At 38.5% G+C, this 26,315-nt stretch overlaps 1 protein-coding gene across 1 annotated transcript in view; it reads right to left on the bottom strand.

The window, feature by feature from the left end:
• The window catches only part of LOC144256030 (phenylalanine--tRNA ligase, mitochondrial-like), a 49,131-nt gene extending 23,563 nt beyond the window's left edge, over positions 1–25,568 (bottom strand). Inside the window, exons 1-2 of the mRNA XM_077801202.1 lie at positions 25,517–25,568; positions 24,554–24,714 (exon numbers count right to left, since the gene is read on the bottom strand). Coding sequence (XP_077657328.1) covers positions 24,554–24,714; positions 25,517–25,568 — 213 coding nt within the window. The remainder of the gene's footprint in view (positions 1–24,553; positions 24,715–25,516) is intronic.
• Positions 25,569–26,315: the final 747 nt, after the last annotated feature.

The raw sequence follows: 26,315 nt of genomic DNA, 5'->3' as shown, positions 1-26,315 counted from the left end.
ACAGTGGTTTAAAGCCAGTATATTACAAGTCATCTGTTCAATATGGCTTAACCATATTAGAACTACTAGAATTTTAGTATACCAAGGAGCCAATCCTAATTAATAACAGTCTTTAATACCGGAACATAGTTACCAACCACTTAAAGAATCAATGCCATTCAAATTCTTCCAAAATAATTAAAGAGGAAGGAATACTTCCAAATTAATTTTACAAGGCCAGCATTAACCTCATACCAAGGCAGATAAAAAAGAAAAGAAGAAAAAATTAAAGGTCAATATTCTTATTTTTTGGGGGGTGGTGGTGGTACTGGACATTGAACTCAGGGGCATTCAATCACTGAGCCACATCCCCAGCCCTATTTTACATTTTATTTGGAGACAGGGTCTCACTGAGTTGCTTAGGGCCTCACTAAACTGCTGAGGCTGGCTTTAAACGCACAGTATTCCTATCTCGGCCTCCTGAGTCTGTGTTTTATCCTGAAAAGCTAGAAGCTTTTCCTCTAAGATCAGAATAAGACAAGAATACCCACTCTGACCACTTCTATTCAAAGAAGTAGTAGAAGGTCCAGGCAAAGCAAAATAAGAAAAATAAATAAAAGGCATCCAAATTTGAAAGGAAGACTTTAAACCATCTCTGTTTGCAAGTTACATGACCTTATATACAGAAAACCCTGAAATGTCCATCCCCAAACTGTTATATAACCAATAAATGAATTCAGTGAATTTGTAGGATATAAAATCAACACACAAAATGAGTGATGTTTCTGTATACTAACAACAAACTATTCATAAAAGAAATCAAAAAAATAATCCCATTTATAATAGTATCAAAAGGAATAAAATACTTACGAATTAATTAAACCAAGAAGCTGAAAGATGAGTACACTGAACATTATAAAATACTGATGAAACAAACTGAAGAAGACACAAATAAGTGGACAATTATCCTGTGCTCCTGGACTGGAATAATGAGTATGTTACGAGTCCCTTATAACCAATAGTGGTTCATATATTCAATGCAAACTCCATCAAAATTCTAATAAAATTTTTCACAAAAATATACCTCACTATAATTCATATGTAAACACAAAAGACCATAACTAGTCAAGGAATTCTTGAATAAAAAGAACAAAGTTAAAGGCATCATACTATCTGATTTCAAACTACATTACAAAGCTATGATAATCTAAAAAGAATGGTGCTGGCCTAGAAACAGATATACAGACCAAAGGAACTGAACAGAGAGCTCAGGAATAAACCCAAATATATATGGTCAATTAATCTCTTTTGGTGGAGAGGGGCAAGGATATACAAGAGAGAAAGAACAGTCTCTTCAAAAAATGGTTTCTGGGCAACTGGATATCCACATGCAAAAAAAAAAGTGAACTTGAATACTTATACCATACACAAAAATCATCTCAAAACGGATTAAAGACATAATTTAAGATCTGAAATCATAAGCCTCCCATAAGAAAACCTAGGAATAAAATTCTCTGACACTGATCTTGGCCATGATGTTTTGGCTATACCACCAAAAGCAAAGGCAACAAAACCAAATCAGGTGTGACTACATCTGAACGGCAAAGAAAAAGTCAACTAAATGGAAAAACAACCCACATAAGGGGAAAACATTTGCAAGCTGTTGTTAAATCAAAACTCAACAGACCAAGTATCTTAGAAATAAAAGGGTTTATGTTGAGCCATTATAGGTATTGGAAAAAAATAAAATAAAAAGGTACAGGTCTTGAGACAACTTCCTACAGGGCTGTGTAACAGTTGGAAAATGTCCACTGGACCAAAGTTCGGAGCATTTTTATAAACTTTGGGGGTCTGCCTGGAGTTAGCAGTCTGAAAAGTTTGTACTTCAACAGGACACAGGGGCTCTTGGAGTTATGATGATTTGAAATCAAGTTTTCAACATACACAATTTACTTGGCAGCTGTGATTGATTAACTTCCCTTATCTGTTCATTATCTGGCCTTTGTAATGAAATATAGGAATATCAGAATTTTTCTTTTTCCTCTCTCTCTCTCTCTCTCTCTCTCTCTCTCTCTATATATATATATATATATATATATATATATATATATTAAGTGGTTACTATGCAAAATATACAAAGACCTCATATAACTCAATATGGAAAAAAAAAAAACAAATAACCAAATTTTAAAACATAGGCAAAGGACCTGAATAGATATTTTTCCAAAGAAGGCACAGAAAACGGCCAACATGTGCATGAAGAGGTGCTCAGCACCACTAATCATTAGAGGAATGAAAATCAAAACCACAGTGAGGTAGCACCACATAACCGTCAGCATGGCTATTATCAAGGAGAAAGAAGATTAGTGTGGGGAGAGGGCACAGTGAAAAAGAAAACCTTATTCACTATTCATAGGACTATAAATTGGTACAGGCCTTATGGAAAATACCATGGAGGTCCCTAAAAAATTAAAAGGAGAACTACTGTATGATCCAGCAATCCTACTTGTGAGTACATACCAAATCAGGAATTGGAAGGGATAATGTGTGGCCCCCCAATCATTTCAGCATAATTCACAGAAGCCAAGCTATGGAAACAATCTGAGTATCATCAACGGGTGATCGGATAAAACGCAGTATACAAATATGCCATGGAATATTGCTTAGCCACCAAAGGAGGACCTCCTGCTGTTTGTGATTAACATGGGTGAACTTGAAAGACATTTATGCCAAGCGAAATAAGCCAGACACAGAAAGACAAATGCTGCAGAAGGCTCACATGTGGAATCTAAAGACAGCTGAACTTACGGAAGCAGGAAGTAGGAAGGTGGCTGCTGGGGCATGAATGGGGAGGGGAGATGCCGGCCAGAGGGTGCAAACTTTCAGGTATAAGACGAATAAGTTTTGGGGATCTTTATGCAGCGTGGTTACTACAGTTAATACCACTGTACTGTTTACTTGTAATTTGATAAAAAGCAGTTTTGAGTGTCCTTGTCACATAAACACAGAGACAAAAATGTAACTCTGAGTGGTAAAAAACATATCCATCTGATTGTGGTAATGGCTACCCAGTGTATACGTCTATCAAATCATCACATTCTATACCTTGAATACATACATTTTTATTTCAAAGATATATATATATATATATATATATATAATATTTTTAATTATCTATGGACATTTATACCTTTATTTTATTTATTTATATGTGGTGCTGAGAATCAAACCGATGCCTTACACATGCTAGGCAAGCTCTCTGCCACTGAGCCTCAACCCAGCCCTCAATTACACATTTAAAGAAAAATCAAAATAAAACAGAAATGTGGATGTTTTTATTTTTAGTCTGAAGAAGAGTAAATATTTACTTGCCTTGCACAATTCTGCTTTCTTTTTATATAGAGTTATTCCTAAGATCCCCAGCACTCTTTCTTAGTATGAAAAAGAATATTGGAAGAAGTATATTACAGTAATAAAAATAAAGCATTTTTCTTCCCTGTGCTGCTCTTGTCATTTAGTTTCCGCATAATCTAATTCTTATTCTGATCAGAGAAGAAGGAACTGAAAATCAGAATTTTATTAACACCATAGCTATCTCCCCACTCTAGGGCACATGCACAAACACAGCCCTCTGGGTCCTATTTCTGAATTTCACAGATGAGCTTTCCTGGCCGCTTTCTGTGCACATGATATATAAAGTAGCTTTTGTTTCCAGAGATTTATGTCAAAGACTTCTTCATTAAATGCTATTTGAGGGCAGATGCATATGCTTGGAAGATTAAAACAAAAACAAAACATGCTGATAAAATAGCCATCAAGGAAATATGCCTGTGATAGGCCATAATGTGGTCTTTTCCCAAAGGATGCATTCAAAATACACATGCCTGAGATGGAGGTTTCATGAAAATCAAAGGGAGGTCACTAAAAACTGGGGGAGGGAGGAGGGAAGGGAAAGGAGAAATAACAGAATGGTCTGGCCAAATAACTACATTGTGTTTACACACAAATATGTAACATGAATCCACTGTTATGTACAATTATAATACACCAATGAATACATGGAAAAATAAACACTAAGAACATTGTGTGTACAGGCACACAAACATGCACATGAACACACACCTAAGGAGGAGGGAGGTAGAAGAGAAGGCGGGGAGAGAAGGAACAGAAGGAAATAGAAGGGAAGGTAGGAGGGAGACAGGAAAGGAGGGAAGGAAAAATCGGAGGGTAGGAGGGAGCGTTAACTTCAAAAGGCCTTTAAAATCATTTAAAAAATATATGAAATTTCCATGTAGAGGAGTCATCATTTGCAAGTGGACTGGAAGAGGTTTGTTGAAAAGTCAAATCTAGACTTTTGCTTGTTTGGTTTGATGGTGGGGGGCACGGGGAATGATGCTGCTACAAACATTACCCAATTCCTTTTGGGAGTTTGGTGAATTTTGCCGTATCTCACATGAGGGGTGAATGGATTTATGAAAATAAAGGGAGAGAGAAAGTAGGGTATTGATCAGAGTAGTATCAACAGCTGTGTCCAACTTCTCACCTTGTCAAGAGGAACTCAGGGTCAGCAGGACCTTCATGTGCCTACTCAAGTCCAGTGTGAATGTGTGGGAGTGTGCGGATGTGTGCAGTGTGTGTGGGTGTGTGCACAATTGCATGTGCATGCCACGGGAGGGGGGAGGGATGGGGGAAATCTAGAGCTGTTGGTGGTTCCACAGAGATATCCCCTGAAAAAAATCCCACTTTTGCCTTTGAATACCACTACCAATTGATGAAAAGGCCACTTGGCTCTAAGACAGTAGCGATAATTTCCTCAGAAGTATAAAATGTCTCAGGGTTAGGAAGACAAAAAGATATCCTTTCAACACAGGGGACGCCCCCCCCCCTGCCTGGAACAAAACAGACTACAAGGTCATCAAGTGCACACAGTATGAGCCAGACCAGCTGAGCTCAACCCTGGCTCCACCACACACTGTGGCCTATTATGTAACCTTTTTAGGTCTCAGTTTTTTATCTGTAAATTGGGGTCATTTATAGTACTGCACCTATGTAAAAGGCTTTTTATATAAAGGGTATAAAACAGTGCCTGAAAGCAAGATAAAAAGATCTGTTAAAAGAACAAATAATCCTAACTGTAAATATAAAAAGGGTGAATTAATTTCTGTTACTGAACAGATTGATTTATTAATAATGTGAATGGCATCCATGTTTCCCTGGGAAATTTTAAGCTGCCATAGAAATGAAATTGTCTGGAAGTAGAGCCACATTTATCATTTTATAAATGGGGAAACTGAGGCAGCAGGTAGGTCTACTTAAGCATGTAGGATTCTTCTTACTTCCTACAAAATGCTGCTCACTTGGTTGCATCTACAGCAGGTATTCAATAAACATTGGGACCCTGAGATCTGTGAATGTAATCCAGATAGAAATATTCTTCTTTATTCATATTTCTCTTATTTCACAGATGCTAAGGAAGAAGTGATACATTTGGCAAACTGAACCATTTTGTTTTTACAATTACTTTTGTTTTTCAAACATGAGAACACACATCCATTGGTGAGATGCTTGTTTAAAGAGCATCACAAGATCTCCTAACGAATGAAGGCAGGTTGGAGATCATCAGATGCTGCAGTACAATTATTTCTTAAATCCCCTTGGGCTTGGCTAAGCACACATTTAATACACCTCAAATAGCTCTATGTGAGCTGTATTGCTTATGCTGCTTTGAAAATACTCAAGCTGTCAAAAATAAGCCAATACAGTACATCATGGAATCTGCAAATTGAACACTGTTTTGTCTGCAAGGCCAGTAGAAACTTCATTATTCTATGTCTCATGCTTTTAACTAATGTACAGGACTATCCCAGTTTGCTGAAAGATAGTTCCATTTTTTTTTAAACTTTGAAAAAGGTCATTTTAAAAAAAAGTCTTGTGAGATCTGATTAAAAGTTAGTCTAGTTGTAAAGAGTTTTACAACTGCATACAAAAAAACTTCATTATTCTGTAGCAAAGGCTCTGCCACAAATTGTCAGCTTGGACCATATGAAATTATTAATAAGTGAATGTTTTTCAATGCCCCCAAAGCTACTTTATATGGTTACATCTGTAGTTGTATAACCCAGGAAAAACTTCTAAATTCTCTAAATCTCAATTTCTCATGTGCAAAACAGGGATACTCTAAGTACTTTCTTTATGGTGTTATTGTAAAGATTATAGAAAGGACATGAATAGTACTTTGCACAGTCACTGTGGGTACACAATGCTAATTAAAAGTTAACACTATTCGTAGTTATAATATGAACATCTGGTTCTGAGGCTGATTTGTTGAAGGAAATGTGAGCTGGAAATATCTTGCTGCGATCATTTTTAAAAGCTCCTTCAGGGCAAAACACTCCAGGGCTCAGTGTACACCAGTAGGCCACCTAACCCTGTCCTTCATTTGTGGGATTAACAACAGTCTCAACAAAGCAGCTGTTGGCTGGAGGAGGGTCCCAGAGCTCAGAACAATTAATGAGCACATGCAGCACTTCTCACATATCTGCCTAGAAACTGAAAGACTTGAGGAGTGATGGCACCCCAAGGGACCATGTTCAGCAACACACTGGTGTCGTCCTCAGCAGCAGCCCTTACAGGTTAGATACATGGCTGCTTTTGGTTTTTAACAAAAAGCAAAACGTAATTAATTGAAATGCTTTCTAAAATCTACTTTCTGCTGGTCATGGGATTCCTTTATTTCTCCATATTTGTGTATTTTGATTTTAGTTTCCATTTGTATTTCTAGTCAAAAGAGCACTAAATGTCCTGAAACTGCTTTTTGTGCAGTGGTTTTCTCTCCCCAGCAGCACAGGTATTCTCTGAGGCAGGGGCCATCTCCAGTGCTGGGCACACACCAGGCTCCCCGTAAATAGATGGTGAAGAGTGGATGCTGCAAATACAGTTGTGAAATGGGTCCCTGACTGCAATCATTCTGCATACCTTTAAGGTTGTAAACCTCTAAAATGACTACTGTGGCCCTTTTTAGCTTCCTGTAAACTCTTCTGCTATGCTGCTGTAAATCCTTGACTTAATTTTATGCATACAGAAGGATAACTTTCCAGAGCCAACGAATAGACAAGTTCCCCAATGGTTCTGTTTATCCTTCATACTAAACAAATGCAGTTTCTGGCAACCTACACTTTCCGCTAATTACACATATTGACAGATATTTATAAGTACAGCTGGTAATAGAGCTAGACAGCAGTATCCCATGGAAGTAAGAAGACTACCTAGAACAGGAAGAGTGAGGCCTCTTCTTAAGAATGGTTTTCCCAACCTTCTTGTCATGAAAGACAGTTTCTAGGAATACAAGGATAACTTGCATGGAGATAGCATATTCAACTGTCCCTGTACACAAAGTGACTTTAAAGGCAAGATCTCAGTTATTCCCATGATACAAATAGGGGATGTTTTATGTCCATTTAACAGAGACACTCAGTCTGCAGTGGCTGCAGAGCCATGTGGTGGACAATGTTGCTGGACACTGGATTCCTGGGCTTTAGAAGGTGAAATTGACAGGACAGGGGTACTTTGTTTTTGTGTGGTAGCCTTTTGAGTTACAATATATTCGTTCACCTTGAAGCTTCAGTTTCTTCAAATGAAAAATGGAGGTTAACACAATCCAGAAAAACAAATCATCTTGAGCTCCACACTTTCTTTCTATTGATCTTATGTTCTGACATAAAAAAAAAGTAGATGAAACTAATGGCAGAAAAATAACAACAACAAAGCAAGGGAGGATAAGTTCTTGATTTCAAATGGGAGGACAGTATTATTTTTTAAAAAATTATATTGGGTACAATGATGCTTGCCTATAATCCCAGCAACTGGGGAGGCTGAGGCAGGAAGATCACAAGTTCAAGGCCAGTTTCAGAAACACAATGGGTCCCTCAGCAACTTAGTGAGACTTTTTCTCAAAATATAAAATAAAAAAGATTGGCATGTGGCTCAAAGGTAAAGCACATCTGGGTTCAGTCAAGAGTACAAAAACAAACAAAAGAAGCCATTTTATTTTAAGTAGATTTGCAGGCATGTGTAAGTTTTATTTTCTTCATCAGTCAATGAGTGACAATGTTGCCATTGTGATTACTTTTGTATTTAAGGAAAGAAATAAGAATAGGAAATCAACAGTGACTTAACTGGACAGAAGGTGGTAGCCACAAACTGTCTGGTGCCCACATTCCACATATAATGCAAAGTATCTTCTAATGGACAAAAGAAAAATATTGGTTTGGGGACAAAACAACGTGGTGCTTCTGCTAAACCTGGAAAATAGACATTAAAATCTTATCTTGTGGGTAAAGTTATTCTATTGAAGAGAGGTATCAAAAGTGTTTTGATATAGTTACCTGTAAATTTATGTAATAACTTTTATGATAGGACAGGAAGCGATTTTCTGCTTAATATTCTCACTTAATATGTACAAAGTATTTAATATACAAACATGAACATTTATGGCTATATTGGTTAAGATTTATTTAACATTTTCCATGTCAGGCACTGTGTTAAGGATTTCAATTGTATTTAGACTCTTTTTTTTTTCAACAATTTTATCCTACAGGTAGGAATTAATATTATTCCCATTAAACAGATGGGACTATAGCCGCCAAGAAATCTTAAAACTAGTAAGTTGGTAGAGCTGGGACTTGAATTCGGGCTTTCTGCTTTGGAGCTCATGTCTTACCACCCTTTTGTTCTTGCTTACTTATCTTTATATTTCTCTTGTAAATTACTGTTTTCTTTTAATTGAAAAAGTACTCAAAGCCTGTCTCCCCACCCAGACTTCTTATAGCTATTTTCAGAGTGACACACGGGTTGGTCGCTGTGAAGACAAGTCTGGCTGAGCAAAACCTCGTGGCAGTCCAGAATTCCCTCCCTATGGTAGTAGTTCCTGCCCAGCAACAATGGGCCAATCCAAGCTGCTGTGGGTGGGTTAGGAGCTGAGGTCTGGGGCCCTGGCTGAGAACTTGCTACTGGGCACTAGCACCAAACACATGCTGAGGAAGAAACTGCTGGGGGAGACACCAGAGGATGTAAGTGCTATTCATTTTTAACCAGATGGAATGAAACATTATGAAATTTCAAGAAACATCAACTAAGATTCATGTTGCAAATGGACACTATGAAAGATACAAATGACAAGTTATTTTTTGATCCAAGCTAGTACTAGATATCCATTCATCTGACTTCCTGGATCCATGCTCATTGGAGACACCATGGTTTTGCTCCCTATAGTTTTGTGAACAGTTTAAAGAAAAAATTGAATGTAATTAAAAATGAATTTAATTAAAAATTGAATGTAATTAAAACACACACACACACACACACATACATTCTCTCGCTCTGTCTCTGTCTCTCCCTCTTACATTTTCTATATAAAGGGGGAAATAGAAAAAGATCATAAATCATATTGAGTTCAAAAAGATATTTCAGGCTTGTGTCATCTTCAATTTTTCCTGCCCTGGCCATGCTTTCCGTCTTTTCTACAAGGAGCCACATCTTCTCTTAACGGAAAGTGTTATTTAGAAACCATGATATGGGTACCAGGGTTGCGCACTGCTGCAGCTGTTTCTAGGTGTATCAATGGGCAGAACTAGGGGAGGGAAACACACACACACACACACACACACACACACACACACATACACACATTCTCTCTCTCTGTCTCTGTCTCTCCCTCTTACATTTTCTATATTAAAAACTCATGAGTTTATACCAATACTTCTGATTCTAATCTAACAATCAGAGTTTATTCTTGCCTTTCTTTTTTCCATATCTATAATTCCCTTCTCAAACATTGAGAAAATTTACTCTGTTATGCTCAATATATTTATGCCTTTGCTCAAGCTGGAATAAATAAAAGGTAGTTTCAGAAGTGCCAACCCACACCATTGTTAAAAAAAAAAGACCCTCATGATTAAGAAATCAATAATTTTTTTGTGACAATCCTGGTTTTTTTTTGGTGGGGGGAGGACAAAAATCTACATATAGTGAAATGCATAAGCCTTAAGTGTACACTTCCATGGTTTTCATACTTGTATATGCTCTTATAACCCAGCCCTCTGTCCAGATGCAGAGCATTTGTGATGAACCCACAAAACACAAAATTTGTCTAACAATCATGAAGGCACATTAAAATACCTAAGAGACAGCTGAGCACAGACTGGGAATCACAATAGACACTCTAAATAGATGTTGAATCAATGCATAAATAAATAATTCAGGTCAGAGAACAGAAAATCCATGTGACTGTTAAAAACTGGGCATAATGGAAGTTGGGGCAAAAAAGACTGGAAAAGAAGTAATATTTAACGAACAAACGGTTTGGATAAAATGCAAAGGGGTTCAAGATCCATTCTGTATGCAATGCAACAGGGATCTATTGAAAAGGTTGAAACAAGATAGTATAATCATGATATGGGGGTTGATGGCTGGAAATGGGGAGAACCAGGTATGGTTCTTTGGCTTTGGGGAAGCCAGTTAGGTGGTTATTCCAAGAGTGTGGCTAAGGGTTCTCAAACTTTAAGGGACAAAAGAATCATTGGGAGTATGGTAAAATGCAGATTTCTGGTCTTATCCCCAAAGATACAGATTGGGTATGTCTAAGACAAGGAGACGCATACAGAAAAAGAAAAGAAGAGAAATGGAGAAGGGGAAAGAGGAGGGATCCATGCCAGAAGGCCTTAGGGTAGAAGAGGAGGTAGGATGAGGAGCTGCCTCACAAACCTACAACTCACAAGCCCACAATGGGAAATCCATGTTTGAAAAGGGATTAATCAGCTGTCTTTTTTTTTAAGGTGTGTTCTGCATGTCCAAACTGGAAAACGGTTAATTTGGGGGTTGCCATAGGACAGAGGCCTGACCAGGCAGGCAGAAATGAGAGGGTGAGAGGGCTGAGGGAGCTGGTGGAGAGAAACACAGAAGTAGTGACATGGTTCAGGCTGGGGCGGGGAATGCAGGCAGACCTGGCAAGAGGCGGAGAGCAAGAGGATGCCAAAGACAGCGGAAAGGGACTGGAGAGACCCAGAAGATGGAGGACTGTGGTGTGAGATCTGCAGCCAAAGAACGGTGATCAGGTGTGGCTGTGATGCCAGCACGTTCAGTCAGGTGGAAATGCTCTTCATAGGTCAAGTAACTGTGGCACCTGAGCAATTTCCCAGGCTGCTGAGGAGAAAGACCCCTTCAGGGGTGAGACCCACTAGGCCATGAAGGAGGGTGATCAGATGAGACCGTGGGGAGCAGGCAGGAGTTTTTCAGGAAGAAACCTCCAGAGAAAGAGTCCGACCTTGGAGAATCCTAACAAAGGTCTCCTGGGGCCTTTTTCTTTGACTTATTTTTTTTTTAATTTTCTTTTTATTAATTACTTTTTTTTAAGTACTGGGGATGGGACTTAGGGCCTCCAGCATGCTAATCAAAAGCAGACTGCCACTGAGCTATATACCCCCAGCCTTTTTCTGTTGATTTGAGGGGTAAGACACTTTTGGGTTTTTTTGGTAACTCTTTTTTCATTAAGTTTAATCAATTCATTTTTGGATGCTAGGGATTGAACTCAGTGCCTTGCACATGCTAAGCAGTATCTGCCACTCAGTTACACCCCCAGTCCCTTTATTTTTTATTTTTTTAGTACCGAGGATTGAACTCAGGGGCACTTGAACCTCATCCCCAGCCCTATTTTATATTTTATTTAGAGACAGGGTCTCACTGAGTTGCTTAGCACCTCGCTTTTGCTGAGGCTGGCTTTGAACTCGTGATCTTCCTGCCTCAGCCTCCTGAGCTGCTGGGATTACAGACCTATGCCACCACACCCAGCTAGTCCCTTTATTTTTTAATACACAAAATATAAAAATTATACATATTAATGAGGTACATGGTGATATTTTGATATACGTATAACACTGTGGAATGTTTAAATTGGTTAAAATGGGTAAGATTCTCAGTGTGCTTTGTGATTTTCTTTTTTAAATGATTCACCAATCTTTTCCATTAAATTATCTATTATTACTTAATAGCAATGTAAGCATCTAAATCATTTTGAAATGAAGGTATTACAACCATAAGTCCAAAGGAGGAATGAATTAAGTCAGACCAAAATGAAATTGACATCTGCTGCTATCCAAGCAGGCCCGCTGTGCATGGTCTTACACATTTCTATAGGTTGTCCTCTGATTACAATAAACCTAATTAGTCAATAAATAACGGTGGAGGCTCTAGCTAATTTGTTCAGCGTGCAAGTTCAATTTACATACTAATGTTGCATATTTGCCTTTAATAGATGCAGCATGTGAAAGTAAGTATAATAAATGAATAACCATTTGAGTATAAAGTTACCACGTCTTCATGAAAAATTTGAAAATGGAACAGCCAGTGAATCTATGTATTTCTCCTGTACTAGGAAATAAAGCTAATGTCAGGATGAGAAGATAAATGAAAATTGTTTCAGAGTGGCAAAGCTGTGGAAGCAGCTTAGGGCAGCTTCCACAAAGAAATAGGTAACAACTGATGGAGAAAAATGTTCACCCAACAGGCGTGGCTTCTGGTCCTGGAAGAGCCTGAACAGCTGTAGGTCAGTACAGATGTGGCCCCTGCCTCAAGGAGCCTGCCAAGAATTCCTCTCCTTTTAGCTCTTCTTAAAATGTGCTAAACAACCAAGTTCTGCCATGAGGGTGAGGCTCCATGCCCAGAGGCACTACTTCCTGAGCCTGAATTAATCTGTAATCAGGAATGTGTTTTCCATTCTCCTTTTATTTTTTCCCTTGAAGAAGGTTAAATGGCACAATGCAATTTCTGTGAGGCAGGTGTGTAGTTAACAAGGTGCTAATTAGGAAACTGGGTGAGAAGAAGTAAAAAATCCCACACAAAACTAGATACCTGAATGGTGAAAAGAGGGCAACTAAATTACCTTTAGAAGATGCAAAAATTATGGTAATACAATGTTAAAGATGTAAATTTAAGGCTGGGGTTGTGGCTCAGTGGTAGGTACTGGGTTTGATCCTCAGCATCACATAAAAATAAATTAAAAATTAAAGATATTTAAAAAATACATATCTTTTTTAAAAAGATGCAAATTTAAGTCCAGAAGAGTGAAATAAAGAGAAGATGTTATGGTTGTTATCACTGCATCAGAATGCAATGGGCATACCATAATACTCAAGATTGTCAAAACCTTAAAAAATGTAAGTCAGTTCTCAGTATCATCTTTTCTTCCATTTCCTCACCTTTCCACCAAAATAACTCCATTAGGAAGATATTCTGGACATACAATGAGGGCAGCATTACTGGAATATTATTCTAATTTCTTTTCTTTCATTTTTAAGTCCTTGGTCAAAGAAAAAATATTTTCTGTTTAACATACAGAAACATTTGAAGAAAGAGATCATCAAAAGCTTAGATCTTTTTTTTTTTTTTTTTAAAGATTGTGAGGTCAGCCTTCCATGATGATTAGCATTTATGTAACTGTCCTTAGTCAGTTCAAGAGTCTGAAGCCTCTTTAGGGAGTAATAGTGACAGTCTAGGGAGCTGAACAGGCCCCGAGGTGAAGAAATAGATATCTGGCCCTGCAATCCCTCTTCTACCCACCCTACCTTTGTTCTTTTAAGTCCTCATTTCTGGAGGATACTTTTATTTGTTGGCCTTTGCACTCTGACCCCTGAGTAGCATTTTTTCAGCACCAATCCATGTTAGCATCTGCTCACCAAGTACATAACCCTGGGCAATGAATGATATTACCTCCCCAAACATGAACTGCCCCATATCACTCTCTTAACAGGTTCAGCTCTGACTCACCCCCACCTTCCACAAGAAACACCAATATTCCAACTTCTCATTTCTGCTTTGGCCTGATTTATCACCTGGGCGCAGCCTCATTTGGAATCACATGCTCAACTAAAGACAGAGCCACTTGAAACAAAGATGATGATGATGAGAACAAAGTATAAATTTTTATACTCATGTACTCAGTGGATCAAAACTGGATTCATCATTCCCTTCTCCAACTCTGGATTTTCTCCTATTTCTCATATTTGGGAATCACTTTTCTTCCCGATTCTTACTTTCAGTAAGGACACACCCAGTATGTCCAGGCCAGACCCAGTTTGCACCTATAAATGCAGTAGTAACTAACAGTGCCCTTCAACTCTGAAAGGCAGATTTCAATTTAGAAGATAAACGAGATGGTCACTGTACTTCTGTCTCTCAAAGGACTCCAAGGCCTGTCAGTACTGTCTCCTACAAGCTCTTGAGCCCCAATCTTATTTCTGATCTCTATTACTTACTCAGTCTCACATCTTTTCTTCTGTGCTATGCCCAAATGAACCTCTAGCCTCAAGGCTCCAATCCATCCTCCATATTATCAGCACTGGGTTATAACATGGAAATCTGATTATGAAATCAGATGTATTGCAAATTGCCTTCCAGAGTAAATTCAAAACCTAAGCTTCAAGTCTCAAGTCACCCTTGCCCCATTTCCCAGCCTACTGCAGCTCATGCCCTATAAACACCCTCAAATGAACCGGAGACCATGGATTGTCATGCCACCTGGCTTTTGTCATGCTTCCCTTTCTTTGGTCTGACTCTCCCCCACTCAGTGCAGACTCCCGAGGAAGGCTGCCTTCTTCATCAAACCTCTTACACATCTCACTGACCCTCTATCCACCATGTGCATGAGCCATCCAAGGGCAGAGAATTGAACTCTCTGTAGCCTAAGTGTGGAGCACAATGTCTGGAAAAAGAGGAGATGCTCATAAATGTTTTGCAAATGAATAAACTGATAACGTTCTTGTGTTTGAGATAAATCCTACCAAATTTCACACATTTCAACTATGGTTCCAATGAACAGCAGGGAAATAACTCCTTTGTAATTTCCATGCAGCTTGGGAGGATTTCTTCCTTGCTCTGCTGTCAATGTAACTTGAATCAGAACCACATATTAAATGAGTGACAGAGACAGTGAGAGAAAATGTCACATAGAAAAAGACACAAAGAAGGGCAGAGATGATAATATGGAAGGATAGAGGCAGTAAGATGGGAGGCAGAAAAGGAGAGGCCAACAGATGCTTCAACAGCCACTGTCTATGAACACACGGCCACACCACTGCAGGATGGCAATACTGCAAAACCCCGGGTGAAAAACATGATCCATTTACTACATCTGCAGAGGGACCTGCAAGGAGGGAGGGCCACACTGAGGGGGTGCTGCTCTTGAGGCTTCTTAATAAATAGCAGCCCTGGAGGAAGTGCTTTTAAAAGTTAAAGATTTCTTCCTCCTTCTCAGATACCACATTTATCATTGCCTTTTTGCTCTTCTGGATTTTAAATCTAAAATCTGTTTTGAGGTATTTCTACCATCTGGCAGGAATTTTCTTGAAGGATAAGGTCCCAAGAACAACCATAAAATTTTCCCCCCTAACACATATAGACACACACGCGTGCGCGCGCGCGCGCGCACACACACACACACACACACACACACACACACACACAAATTTAAACTGGCAAGATTAAGTCAAAATGAATGTCATGAGGAACAGTAAAATCTGACATGGACAGTAGAGGAGACAAGAAACTCCTACTCATTTACACAGTATCATAGAATATAAAATGGCCTTTGAAAGTAAATGACCAAAGCCAGGCATGGTGGTGCACGGCCATAATGCCAGTGATCTGGGAGGCTGAGGAAGGAAAAATGATATTTCAGGACCAGCCTGTGCAACTTAGTGAGATTCTATCTCAAAACAAAAAAAACAGGCTGGAGATATAACTAAGTGGTAGAGTGCTCCTGGGTTCAGTTCCTGGAATATGAGAGAGAGAGAGAGAGAGAGAGAGAGAGAGAGAGAGAATATCAGAGTATCTGACTGAACTTACTTTATCAGTGGAAAGAGTGTTTAGGTGAGTGAACCAGGACAAAATAGGTAGTAGCTAGCTAAAGAGTTCCACAAATTAATGCTTCTAAATCCCAGATTACTTTTCTCCTACCAGACACTCAAAGATGATATATAGGATGAATCTGGTTAGAGTGTCACATGTGTGATTAAACATATGCCTAATTTATTTTTTTAAGGGTGGTGCTGGGGATCGAACCCATGGCTTTGTGCATACTAGGCAAGTACTCCACTACTGGTCTACATCTCCAGCACAAATATATGCAAAATTTTTAAAAAATGCTAAAATCAACTCTTTCCTACTCCATCAGAACCTCAAGAATCTTAACATATAGGATGTGGGGTGATGATACTAGGCTGTACAGAATAAATAGATATTTATTTAGAAAATGGATAATAAAAAATGGACCACAAAAATCACATACAAATAACAGCAATCACCTTTTAGCCAGTAATATTCTAAATGTGCTACATAGAGTTTCTAAACAGATGACCACGTTTTCAGTATTGCCAGTAATTTATTTCTAGCAATACAATGGCAAAATCTGCAAATGACTTCCTTATAAATATATAAAAACAATGAAAAACAAACAACTCTATTAAAACAATGGGCAAAGGCCCTGAATAGACATTTCTCCAACGAAGATAGACAAACGGCTAACAAGGATATGAAAACATTTCCAACATCACTAATCATTAGAGAAATACAAATCTAAACCACAAGGAGATCTTATTTCACACCTACAAGGATAGCTATTATAAAAAAGAAACAGAAAATAAGTTTTGAAGAGGATGTGGGGGAAAGTAAAATCCTTGTGCTCTTAGCAAGAATGTAAAATGGTATAAAAATAGAATTATCATAGGCTTTACTTCTAAGTATACCAAAAGAATGAAAAGCATAGATTCAAAGAGATATCTGCATTTCACCACAATAAAATAAATGTTTGGAGAGATACTTACCCGATTTGAACATTACACATGCATATAGGTATAATCATCACATAGTACCCATAAATATGTATAATTTTTGTGTTAAAAAATAAAAAGGTGATATTTGTATATCCATGCTAATAGCAGCATTCCAGAGTATCAGTGACAGACAAGTCAATAAACAAAATGTGGTAAACAATGGAAAATTATTCAGCCTTAAATAGGAAAGAAATTCTGACACCATTGCAACACAGATGAATTTTGAGGACATTATGCTAAGTCAAATCAGTTGCACTGAGTCAAATACTGTCTGAGTTTCCTATATGAGGCATCAAGAGGAGTCAAATTCATAGACAGAAAGTAAAAGGTTGGTTTACAGGGGCTGGGGATATAATGGATACAAGTTCCAATTCTACAGGATGAAAAGAGCCTGTGTTAATGAGGTACTATTCAGAGGTGAACTGATTGGACTGTGAGAGTTGTAGCCTAACCTAATTCAAACTGGAATGGACTGACTGTGGTCATTGAAGGCAGGAGGGGTATGGCTAGAGGAGACAGGTCACTGGGGGTGTGCTCTGGAAAGGTTCATCTTCCCCCTTTCTTCCCTCTGCTTTCCAACCCCACCATGAGCTTATCAGCTTTCTTCCACTGGACCCTTCTGCCGTGATGTCCTGCCTTACATTGGGCCCAGAACAAGGGACTCAGCTCACCATGGACTGAACCTCTGATACCATGGGCCAAAATAAACTTTTCCTTCTTTAAGTTGTTCTTGTTGGGTATTTTGGACACAGTGATCAAAGACTGACTAAAATAGAAATGAGCCTGGGCCCCCAGAGCAACAGAGTTGGTCATCTATGGACTGAGACAACTGATACCTTGAGCACCAAACAAATATTTCCTCCTCTAAGTTGTTCTTGTTGGGTATTTTGTTCACAGCAATGAAAAAGCTGACTAAAGCATAAATGTTAAGGAAACTTCCTCCTCAGGGTCTCATTCCAGCTTCCTGTGATAATGCTCCTGTGAGTTCATGCTCTGAATCACCTTCTTCTTTGTGGGATGCTGTGGGACTACAGAAAAAGAAACACGCTATACTCTTGATCAAGTACTGAGCCAAACCCGTATTGACTTGGTAACCATATAATGAAGAGGCAGGCTCTCTAGCATGTATCTAAATGACCAGTTCTCAATGGGGCACATGAAGGGCAAGTAGAGGCCATACAAAGCTGGTAGAAAAGATGACAGACTGAATGAGCAAAAATGGGAGAGGGGTATGAACATGAGCTCAAACGATCTTGAAAACACAGATTTTAAATACAAAAAATCATAATATGAAAAAACAAACCAATTAAGTCCATAATCAGAGTATGAACTCATTTTGCTCAAAAAACTCCAGTATACAACTATAGGAGAAACAGAAAAAGATAATGGTGGGAATAGAGGAAAAGCATTAATCAAGGAGCACTAATAACTCAGATTTCTCTATAATTTAGCAAATATACAAATCTCTGGAACAAAAGTAATTTTCAAATACTCAGCAGGATAAAGATGAATCTATACGAAGATGCATCAAATTAAAATTGGAGGACATCAAATGTGAAGAGAAAGCTTTAAACTTTACCTAAGGCAAAAGGCATTATTATCTACAAAGAAACTACTATTGATGAAGATCAGACTTTTCTAGAACAAAGGCCTGAAGTCGTATCTTCAAAGCTAAGAAAAAATGACTGTGTCAAGAATTTTATGCCATGCAAAATTATCATTCAACAAGAGTAACAGGGCTTGGAGTGTAGCTCAGTGCAGAGCATAAATGAGATCCTAAGACAAACCCCAAGCACCAACAAAACGAAACATAAAATAAAATAAAATTTTACAAAAAGGAAAAATAATGAGGGCAAAACAAAGATATTTTCAAATATACAAAGAACAAAAAGGGTTTACCACTTATAATCCCTCAAGAGAAAAAATGTTCAAATGGTATATTTTATTATGAAGAAATGTAAACTGTAAGAGAAGGTTTGATAATTCAAAATTTGATAAGTGTTATAAAGTTTACTGTTAACTAATTAAAAATAAATTATGGCCAGTTATGGTGGCACATACCTGTAATTCCAGTGACTTTAGAGGCTGAGGCAGGAGGGTCACAAATTCAGGCCCATCCAGCAACTTAGCAAGACCCTGTCTCAAAATAAAAAAAAAATAAAAAGAACTAGGGATGTAACTCAGTGGTAAAGCATCCCTGTGTTCAATACCTAGCACTAAATAAATAAATAACATTTTCAAGGGCAGGATAATAAAAGATAGGACAGTGGCCGCCACCAGCAGAACAGTACCTATTTTGTAGCAGTCATGGTGGTATAATACTGGTGTTGGTGAAAATATAAGTAAGAGTTAATAGGCATTAATCAAGATGTGCTAGGCTCTGTTATAAATGCCTACATACCCATATGAGGATTCCCGATACAAACCCATCTGTTCTCCTATCACTGTGTCTCTCCTCGTTTACGAAGAAAATAATGCTCACTGAACATATAAAAGGTCCTATGGTTGGTCATCTTCTCATTTCTTTCCCTGTACCTTCCTATTAGTTTCTTCTGGGGTAAACATATTTTTTTTTCAGCAAAAGATAATACTTAATGTACATGTATATATAAAACTTGGTGAGGTGGGAAAAGTGCACGTGGAAATAATTTCAAAAGTTTGAGATCTATTAATTTCAATGTGATACAACGAAACCAATGGGATTCTCACAGCTGGATTTTTATGGGAACATAATGAGGAAACACTGTAAAATCCTGCACTGTCTCTAGCTAGCACCATTTATGATAATGACAGCAAAACCAGATCCAGGAGCTATTCCAAGCCAGAGAGATTAGGTAGTAATCACAGGCTCAAGCTCTAATACAATTCTGGAGGGACAGAGAAGGATTTCGAGAATTAACTAGCAAAACAGGATTAAAATAAAGAGGAAGAAATTTTTGACCTCCACATTCATTGGTCAGTATCAGTGAAATTCTACATTCACCTATATATAGCACCACCATTTTTTTAATATTATAACTGTCTCAATAAAGTTTCCTCCTCTAGATTACAAACAACTTGAAGTCAGGAACTGCCCATTTCACTTTACTGACTCTAGCATCTAGCATACTTGGTATAGGCAATAACAGAGTTTACTAGTTCAACATTGGGAGCTCTCTGGAGTTAGCTTTCATAAAAATCATTGCCCTGTCACTTACTAGTATTGTTTTGTATAATTACTTCTTGGTGCCCAGACTCAGTTTCATCATCCACAAAATGGGCTTATCATATCTACTCTATCAATTGCAGTCCATAAAAGCTTTAGCACAAGCAACAAATTTATCTTAATGAATTACACATAGGATTCAACAAGTGGCAAATATCATAAAGTCTCAATAGATTACTGTATAGATGAATGCCTTATTGAATTGTAATTGCCAGAAGGAATAAGTAAAAGGAAAAGATTTAGCTTTGGCCTTAACAAGCTCCCAGTTCTCACAGTGCTTGTTGCCATAGAAAGAGCACTGGTCAGCTTTGACAGTTTCCCCTGGACATCTAGGCATGGCTGACCTCTGAGATGACTGAGTTGATACCAGAACCTTTCATAGGCACTGTCCTATGGATGCCGACTGAATTCTTTGCCCTTTCAATTTCTTGTGAAATCACCCCTGGTTCTAATTCTAAAGGGTGCAAGCAAATCTCTGACTTCAGCATATTCTTTTAAATGTGCATTTAAACTAAATTTACTCACACAGTTCCCTCACCTGGGCAAACACAAAAAGGAAAGAAAGGAGGAATGGTTAAGGAGGGAATCTTAAATGTAGAATCTCTGGCTCCACTCAAAATAAACTGACTTAGAATCTGCATTTTTATAAAATCCATCAGCATATTAAAGTTTGAAAGACATTAATATATGTAGCTGCTAATAAATTCATAAAGTAGGCCATTTAAACTCAATGCTTAATTTTTCTCTAAGTTCTACACCAATTATTGGATTTGTTGGAAAACAAATCCTTTGGCTCTGAATAACCTACCTATGATTTTTTTTTTTAAAAAACCAGGGTTTGAACCCAGGTGTGCTTGATCACTGAGCCAGCTCCCCCAACCTCCCACCTTTTTTTTTTGAGAAAGGTCTCCATAAGTTGCTTAGGGCCTCACAAAATTGCTGAGGCTGACTTTGAACTTCTGATTCTCCTGCCTCAGGCTCCTGAGCAGCTGGATTTTCAGGCATGCCAGGTCAACCTATGAATGTTAAGTCAGGTTAAACTTCAGGAAATGCCTTCTTGAAGCTCTGAGTGAACAATATACTGTGCTAATGCTGCTAGTGAGATGACTACCCTGCAAGGTTCCTCACCTGTAAAATGGAAAGAAGAATAGCAGCTAAACTCAGAGGATTGCTGAGAAGATCTTGTAACAGAGTGATCATGAAGGCCAAAATGAGTGCTAACGACTAAGCGTGATTACATGTGGGGTGAGAGTTTGCACTCACTCACTTGTTCTCCACCACTGCAGTTGCAGTAACAAGTGTTTGAGACAGCATCCAGGTTAGGAATAAGATGGCCTGTGGCCAGAGAAGAAAGCCAGGAAAAGCTCGCGACTGGGAGAAAAGATTATAGGCAATATTACTGAATTATTTGTAAGCCACTATGGACAGGTAATTAATGATTTTAAGTAAACTATGAAAGTAAAATGTACAATGTTGAGCAATTTTCAACAACATTACTCTGTGTGGGGCAAAATATTAAATTTATAATTCTGGACTCTTTAAGGAACTCTTAAACAATTAACAAAAGTTGCACTAATTGAATACTAAGGTCAGTGCCTTGAAATTGCAAATGTGGCTTTAGAGGAATTGGCTGGAGTACATGAATGAAGGCACACACACATCAATGAGCACAGTATGGGAACTTAAGTGGTGGACAATGATCTCTTGTATGGAGCAAGATGACACTTGTAGGAAAAAACAACCAAACTGTTCATCCACTTATCTCAAGCACTGATCCAGGTGGGCCAGAGAGGGCCAGAATTGGCAAAGCCCTTAACTCAAAATATGTAAAATAAGAATCAAAAATTAAAATCACATAACAACTTGAGGATCCTACTTACTAGATCTAAACAATGGTTTTCAGGCATTCATAAAAAAAAATCACAGAAATAAGGCCTCAGGGTACTCCAGAGAAACTGCTCCTAGCACCCAAAAGAGTGCACTCACAGCTGGATGAGCTTAGAGACCCCAGAAGAAGACACCACAGAGACCAAGAGAGTCTGAAGCATAATTTAGGAGGGCCCAAGGGGGAGATGAACAAAGAGAAACTTCTGCCTCCTATACAACAGGGGCTTCCAGAGTTTCTTGGCCAGAGAAACCACAGCTCACAGTTGCTAAGAGGCCTTTCCCTCAGGTTTCCTCTCCTATCCTCTGTGAAGAGTACTGCCTAAGGTCAAGTGCATTAAGTGACAGAATGAGTCTGAATCTATATATAGATAATCACTCTCTGAAACAGTTAAAAATTGCTAACATATTACTACTGACTGTATTACTTATCCCAAACAAGAAAACCACTGTGTTAGGTCTAAAGGTGAGCAGCTGGCCATGTGCTTCTGAATATAAAAAGGAAAAAGGGACAGGCTAAATAATGCCTCCTCCAAGATGTCTGAACCCCTGGAATCTGTGAACATTTTACCTTATATTAAAAAAGGTCTCCACAGAAGTGATTTAGAAAGAATCTTGGGATGGAGAGATTATCCTGAATGATCTTGCTGGGCTTCATGTAAGCACAAAACTCCTTATAAAAAAGAGGCAAAAATTAAAAAAAAACAAAAACAAGGTGATAAGATCCCAAGAGGGAAATGGAAGGGTAACAATGCAATGTGATGTGTGGCCATGGGTCAAGGATGAGGACAGCCTCTAGAGCCTGAGGAGGCAAGGAAGCAGGCCTCCCCCAGAGCTTCCCCCAGCTCTGCTGACACCTTCCCTTTAGGCCAGTTGGACTGACTTTGGACTGAGTTTGTAGTGATTTGTCATAGCAGCAATAGGAAACCAATACATATTTTGGTATCTGGAAGTAAGCTACTACTTGTTACAAATACTTAAAAAAACATGAACATGGTCTTGGAACCAGTTAATGGACAGAGCATTTTGATATAAAAGGTTAGTTTGTACTGAACACACTGTTGTAGAAATGAATGGTAAAGACTCTGACCAGGTAAGGAGGAAGTGAGAAGCATGGTAGAGAAAACTTACATATCTGAGAAAGACAGATATAACTCATCATAAAAAACTGACAGGGAAATGCAGAGGTCAAAGCCCTGCTCGTGATGGCTGTGAAGGAAATGAGGTCTCTGTTAACGGGCACCGGAGGAAAGAGGGCCCTTGTTACAGGGAGTAGCATTGTTAGAAGAGAAGATATATGAGAAGTTTCCAAAATAGTTGAAGACAGAAACCCAACACAATGAACCCCCAAGCAGGATAACAGAAAATCAGACATAGTTCAAACTGCTCAAAACAAGAGTCAAAAAAGAAAGGCAAGAAAATCACATGTCCAACAGAATTGAAGGGAGGGGGGATTTGACCATGTAGACACCTTTACTCATAAAAATACACCTAAAAAATGAAGGTGAAACAAAATCATTTCTAGTTGTTTCCAGACTAACAAAAGCTGCTAAGGGAAATGATCACAGAAAATAACCAAGATCTACAGAAAGTAAACAACAAGGGAAATGTGAAACAATATAGTTTTAATTTCTTCAAAAGAAAACTGACTATTTGAAACAAATATAACAATGCATAATGGGATTATGAGTTGTGGGAAAATAAAGTATGACAATAATATAAAAAAGAGGTAAATAAAATTACATTATAAGAAGGTTGTTAAATATTTCATCAGGTTGTGTAATATTTATCTAAGGTAAAGTGTGACAAATTAATTATGCATACTATAATCTAGAGTAACCACTTAAAATCATTTGAAGTGGCAAAACTAAATAGCAACAGAGGAAATAAAACAGAAGACAAAAACAAAAAAAAAATAAAGCTCAATTTCCAAACATAGGAGTAAACAAATAAAGAATAAATGGGGAAATTGAGAAAGAAATAAAAAGATGATAGAATTAATCCAAATTATATAAACAATTAGAGTAAATCTAAGTGTATTTAGCATTCTAATTATAAGATAAGAGACTTGGGTTTAAAAAAAAGGACCCAATTCTATGCTGCTAATAAGAAACACACTTTTTATTTACATTTCAATTAGAAGATAGAGACTTTAAATCTGGGTTTAAAAAATGGACCCAATTCTATGCTATTCATAAGAAACATAATTTTAATATAAAGACAAAGGATGAAAGTTATATGAAAAAAAAGATGTCATTTTAAACACTAATCATAAACCAGTGTGTCTACTTTAGTTTCAGGAAAGGTAAACTTTAAGAGAAAAATATCATCATTGATAAAGATGGGTACTTCACAATGACAAAATGGTCAGGAACAAAGCCCAAAATTGTTTTTCTCTGTTTAAACTAATAAGATTGATAAATCTCTCTTTTCCTGCATATAATTTCAGAAGGTTTATGAACCTCATGAGTATTTATGGACCTCTATTTAACCTATTTTTAAATTCACATTATTTTAAAGTTCAGCCGTTTTCAAGTAGCAGATTCTCTCAATCCTTGACAACCATTTTTATTATCATTGACTTAATTCTTGCAAGTCATCTCACCTGGAACTTCACCTTCTGATTAATGTCCGAGATGCGGAACTGCTTCAGGAAGCGCTCGTCCTCACTCCAGAAGAGGCGGATATCAGGGATGTCATAGAGGATCATGGCCAGTCTTTCTAACCCGAGGCCAAAAGCCCAGCCGATTCGATCTTGAGCACCAGCTATAATTAGGAAAGAAAATAAAAGGGCTGTTTAGGGAAGTATGAAGATTGGGCCGGTAAACACTCCTCCCCATAATTATCAGGAACCCTGCCTGAGGCCTATAGGCAGCAGCGCCCTGCAGAGCCATGATGGAAGGCACCCCATCTTACTTTTCCTTCCTTTCTGTCCTTATGATCCTTACTGCCCTCATGAAAGCACTATGGAGCCACATGGACAATAATATTTTCTTTCATTTCTGAAGAAAGTTCAGGCTCTTTGAAACCTGCATTCTCACCTATGAATTATGCTTTTTCTGTAGTCTTTATCTGCACTGATTTAAACATGTAGCCTTCTAGGTGTCAGTTACATAAGAGAAGGAAAAGATAGGCTTCTCCCGAACTGGCTACAGATAGGGCCATATGTGCAAAACAGGCCACACTGGACTGTGAACATTCAGAAAGTGTGTGTCAGGCCATCAAAATCTTCAACTTTATTAAAAACACCATGTGTCCTGGTAGTAAGAGCTCCTCCAACCATGTGCAGAGGGCAAGGAAGCCATGGTGAAATGCCTATCTAGTGTCAATTACCCCAAATGGAAGCAAGCGGGTCAGATTCTGTCAGTACCATGAATTCTAACAGTGCATTTCACATGTATGAATCAGAGTATAAGACAAAAGACAGGGTGGTCGAGTGTAAGAAAGGAGACAGGAGCAGTTCATACTTCTAAAAGACCTTGGAAAATGAGCTCATGAAATGAAAAAATTCCAAACAGACATAAAGCAGGCTCCTGAGGCAGACTGAAGTGGCTCCCGAGATTCCTACCTCTCATGCACAGCCCCGTGGAAACCTCTTCCTTTGATTGTAACTGACCCATGAGAAGGACAGGGTCCCACCCCAGTCATTAGTTTGTCTTATGTGACTTGTATGACTCTCTCCACCTTGGCAGATTGGAGAGAGGTTTCCCCTGCTGGCTATGAGGAGGTGAGTGGCCATGCTCTGAGGAAACATGTGCCCAGGACCTCGGGGAGTCCCTAAGGAGCTGAGAGGCACACCAAAGCCAGTGAGACACATGGGAACCGCACTCCCATAATCATGAAGAACACATCCTCCTCAGTCTGCTAGGCTGAGAAGACCCGGAGCTTGAGAATATAGCCCTAACATTTCTGATTTCAACCTGGAGAGACCACACACTGGGGGACCACACCAGTCCACATCCAGAGTCCTGAAGCAAGGAAATGGATAGTACATTTGTGTTGTTATAAGCCATTTAGGAGATAATTTGTTCTTGAGGCAGGGGTGGGGAGTGAAGAAAAAACAAATCAGATAGGAAACGTGGAGAAAGGTGACAGAAAATGGCAGAGTTCCAACAGTAAAGGGACAGGTGCAGCCTAGGAAGGCTGGGGGGGTGAAGAGACAGCGAGGGCAAGGCTGGGCAGCTGACACTCTGAGGAGGAGACAGAGAGGAGCTGATGTGCTCTGGTTATTGCTGCCACCACCATCATTCACAAATGACAAGGATAAGAGAAATCAGAAAGAAATGTGAGCCTTTAAACAGAGGATTTGTTTCAAGGATCAGTGAATAAAAAGTATTCAAAATGCCACAAGAAATGATACAGAGAGA

The sequence above is a fragment of the Urocitellus parryii genome, chromosome 7, assembly GCF_045843805.1.
Source record: "Urocitellus parryii isolate mUroPar1 chromosome 7, mUroPar1.hap1, whole genome shotgun sequence".
In the NCBI taxonomy this organism is placed as follows: domain Eukaryota; kingdom Metazoa; phylum Chordata; class Mammalia; order Rodentia; family Sciuridae; genus Urocitellus; species Urocitellus parryii.
This window is presented reverse-complemented; position numbering and strand designations above follow the sequence as displayed.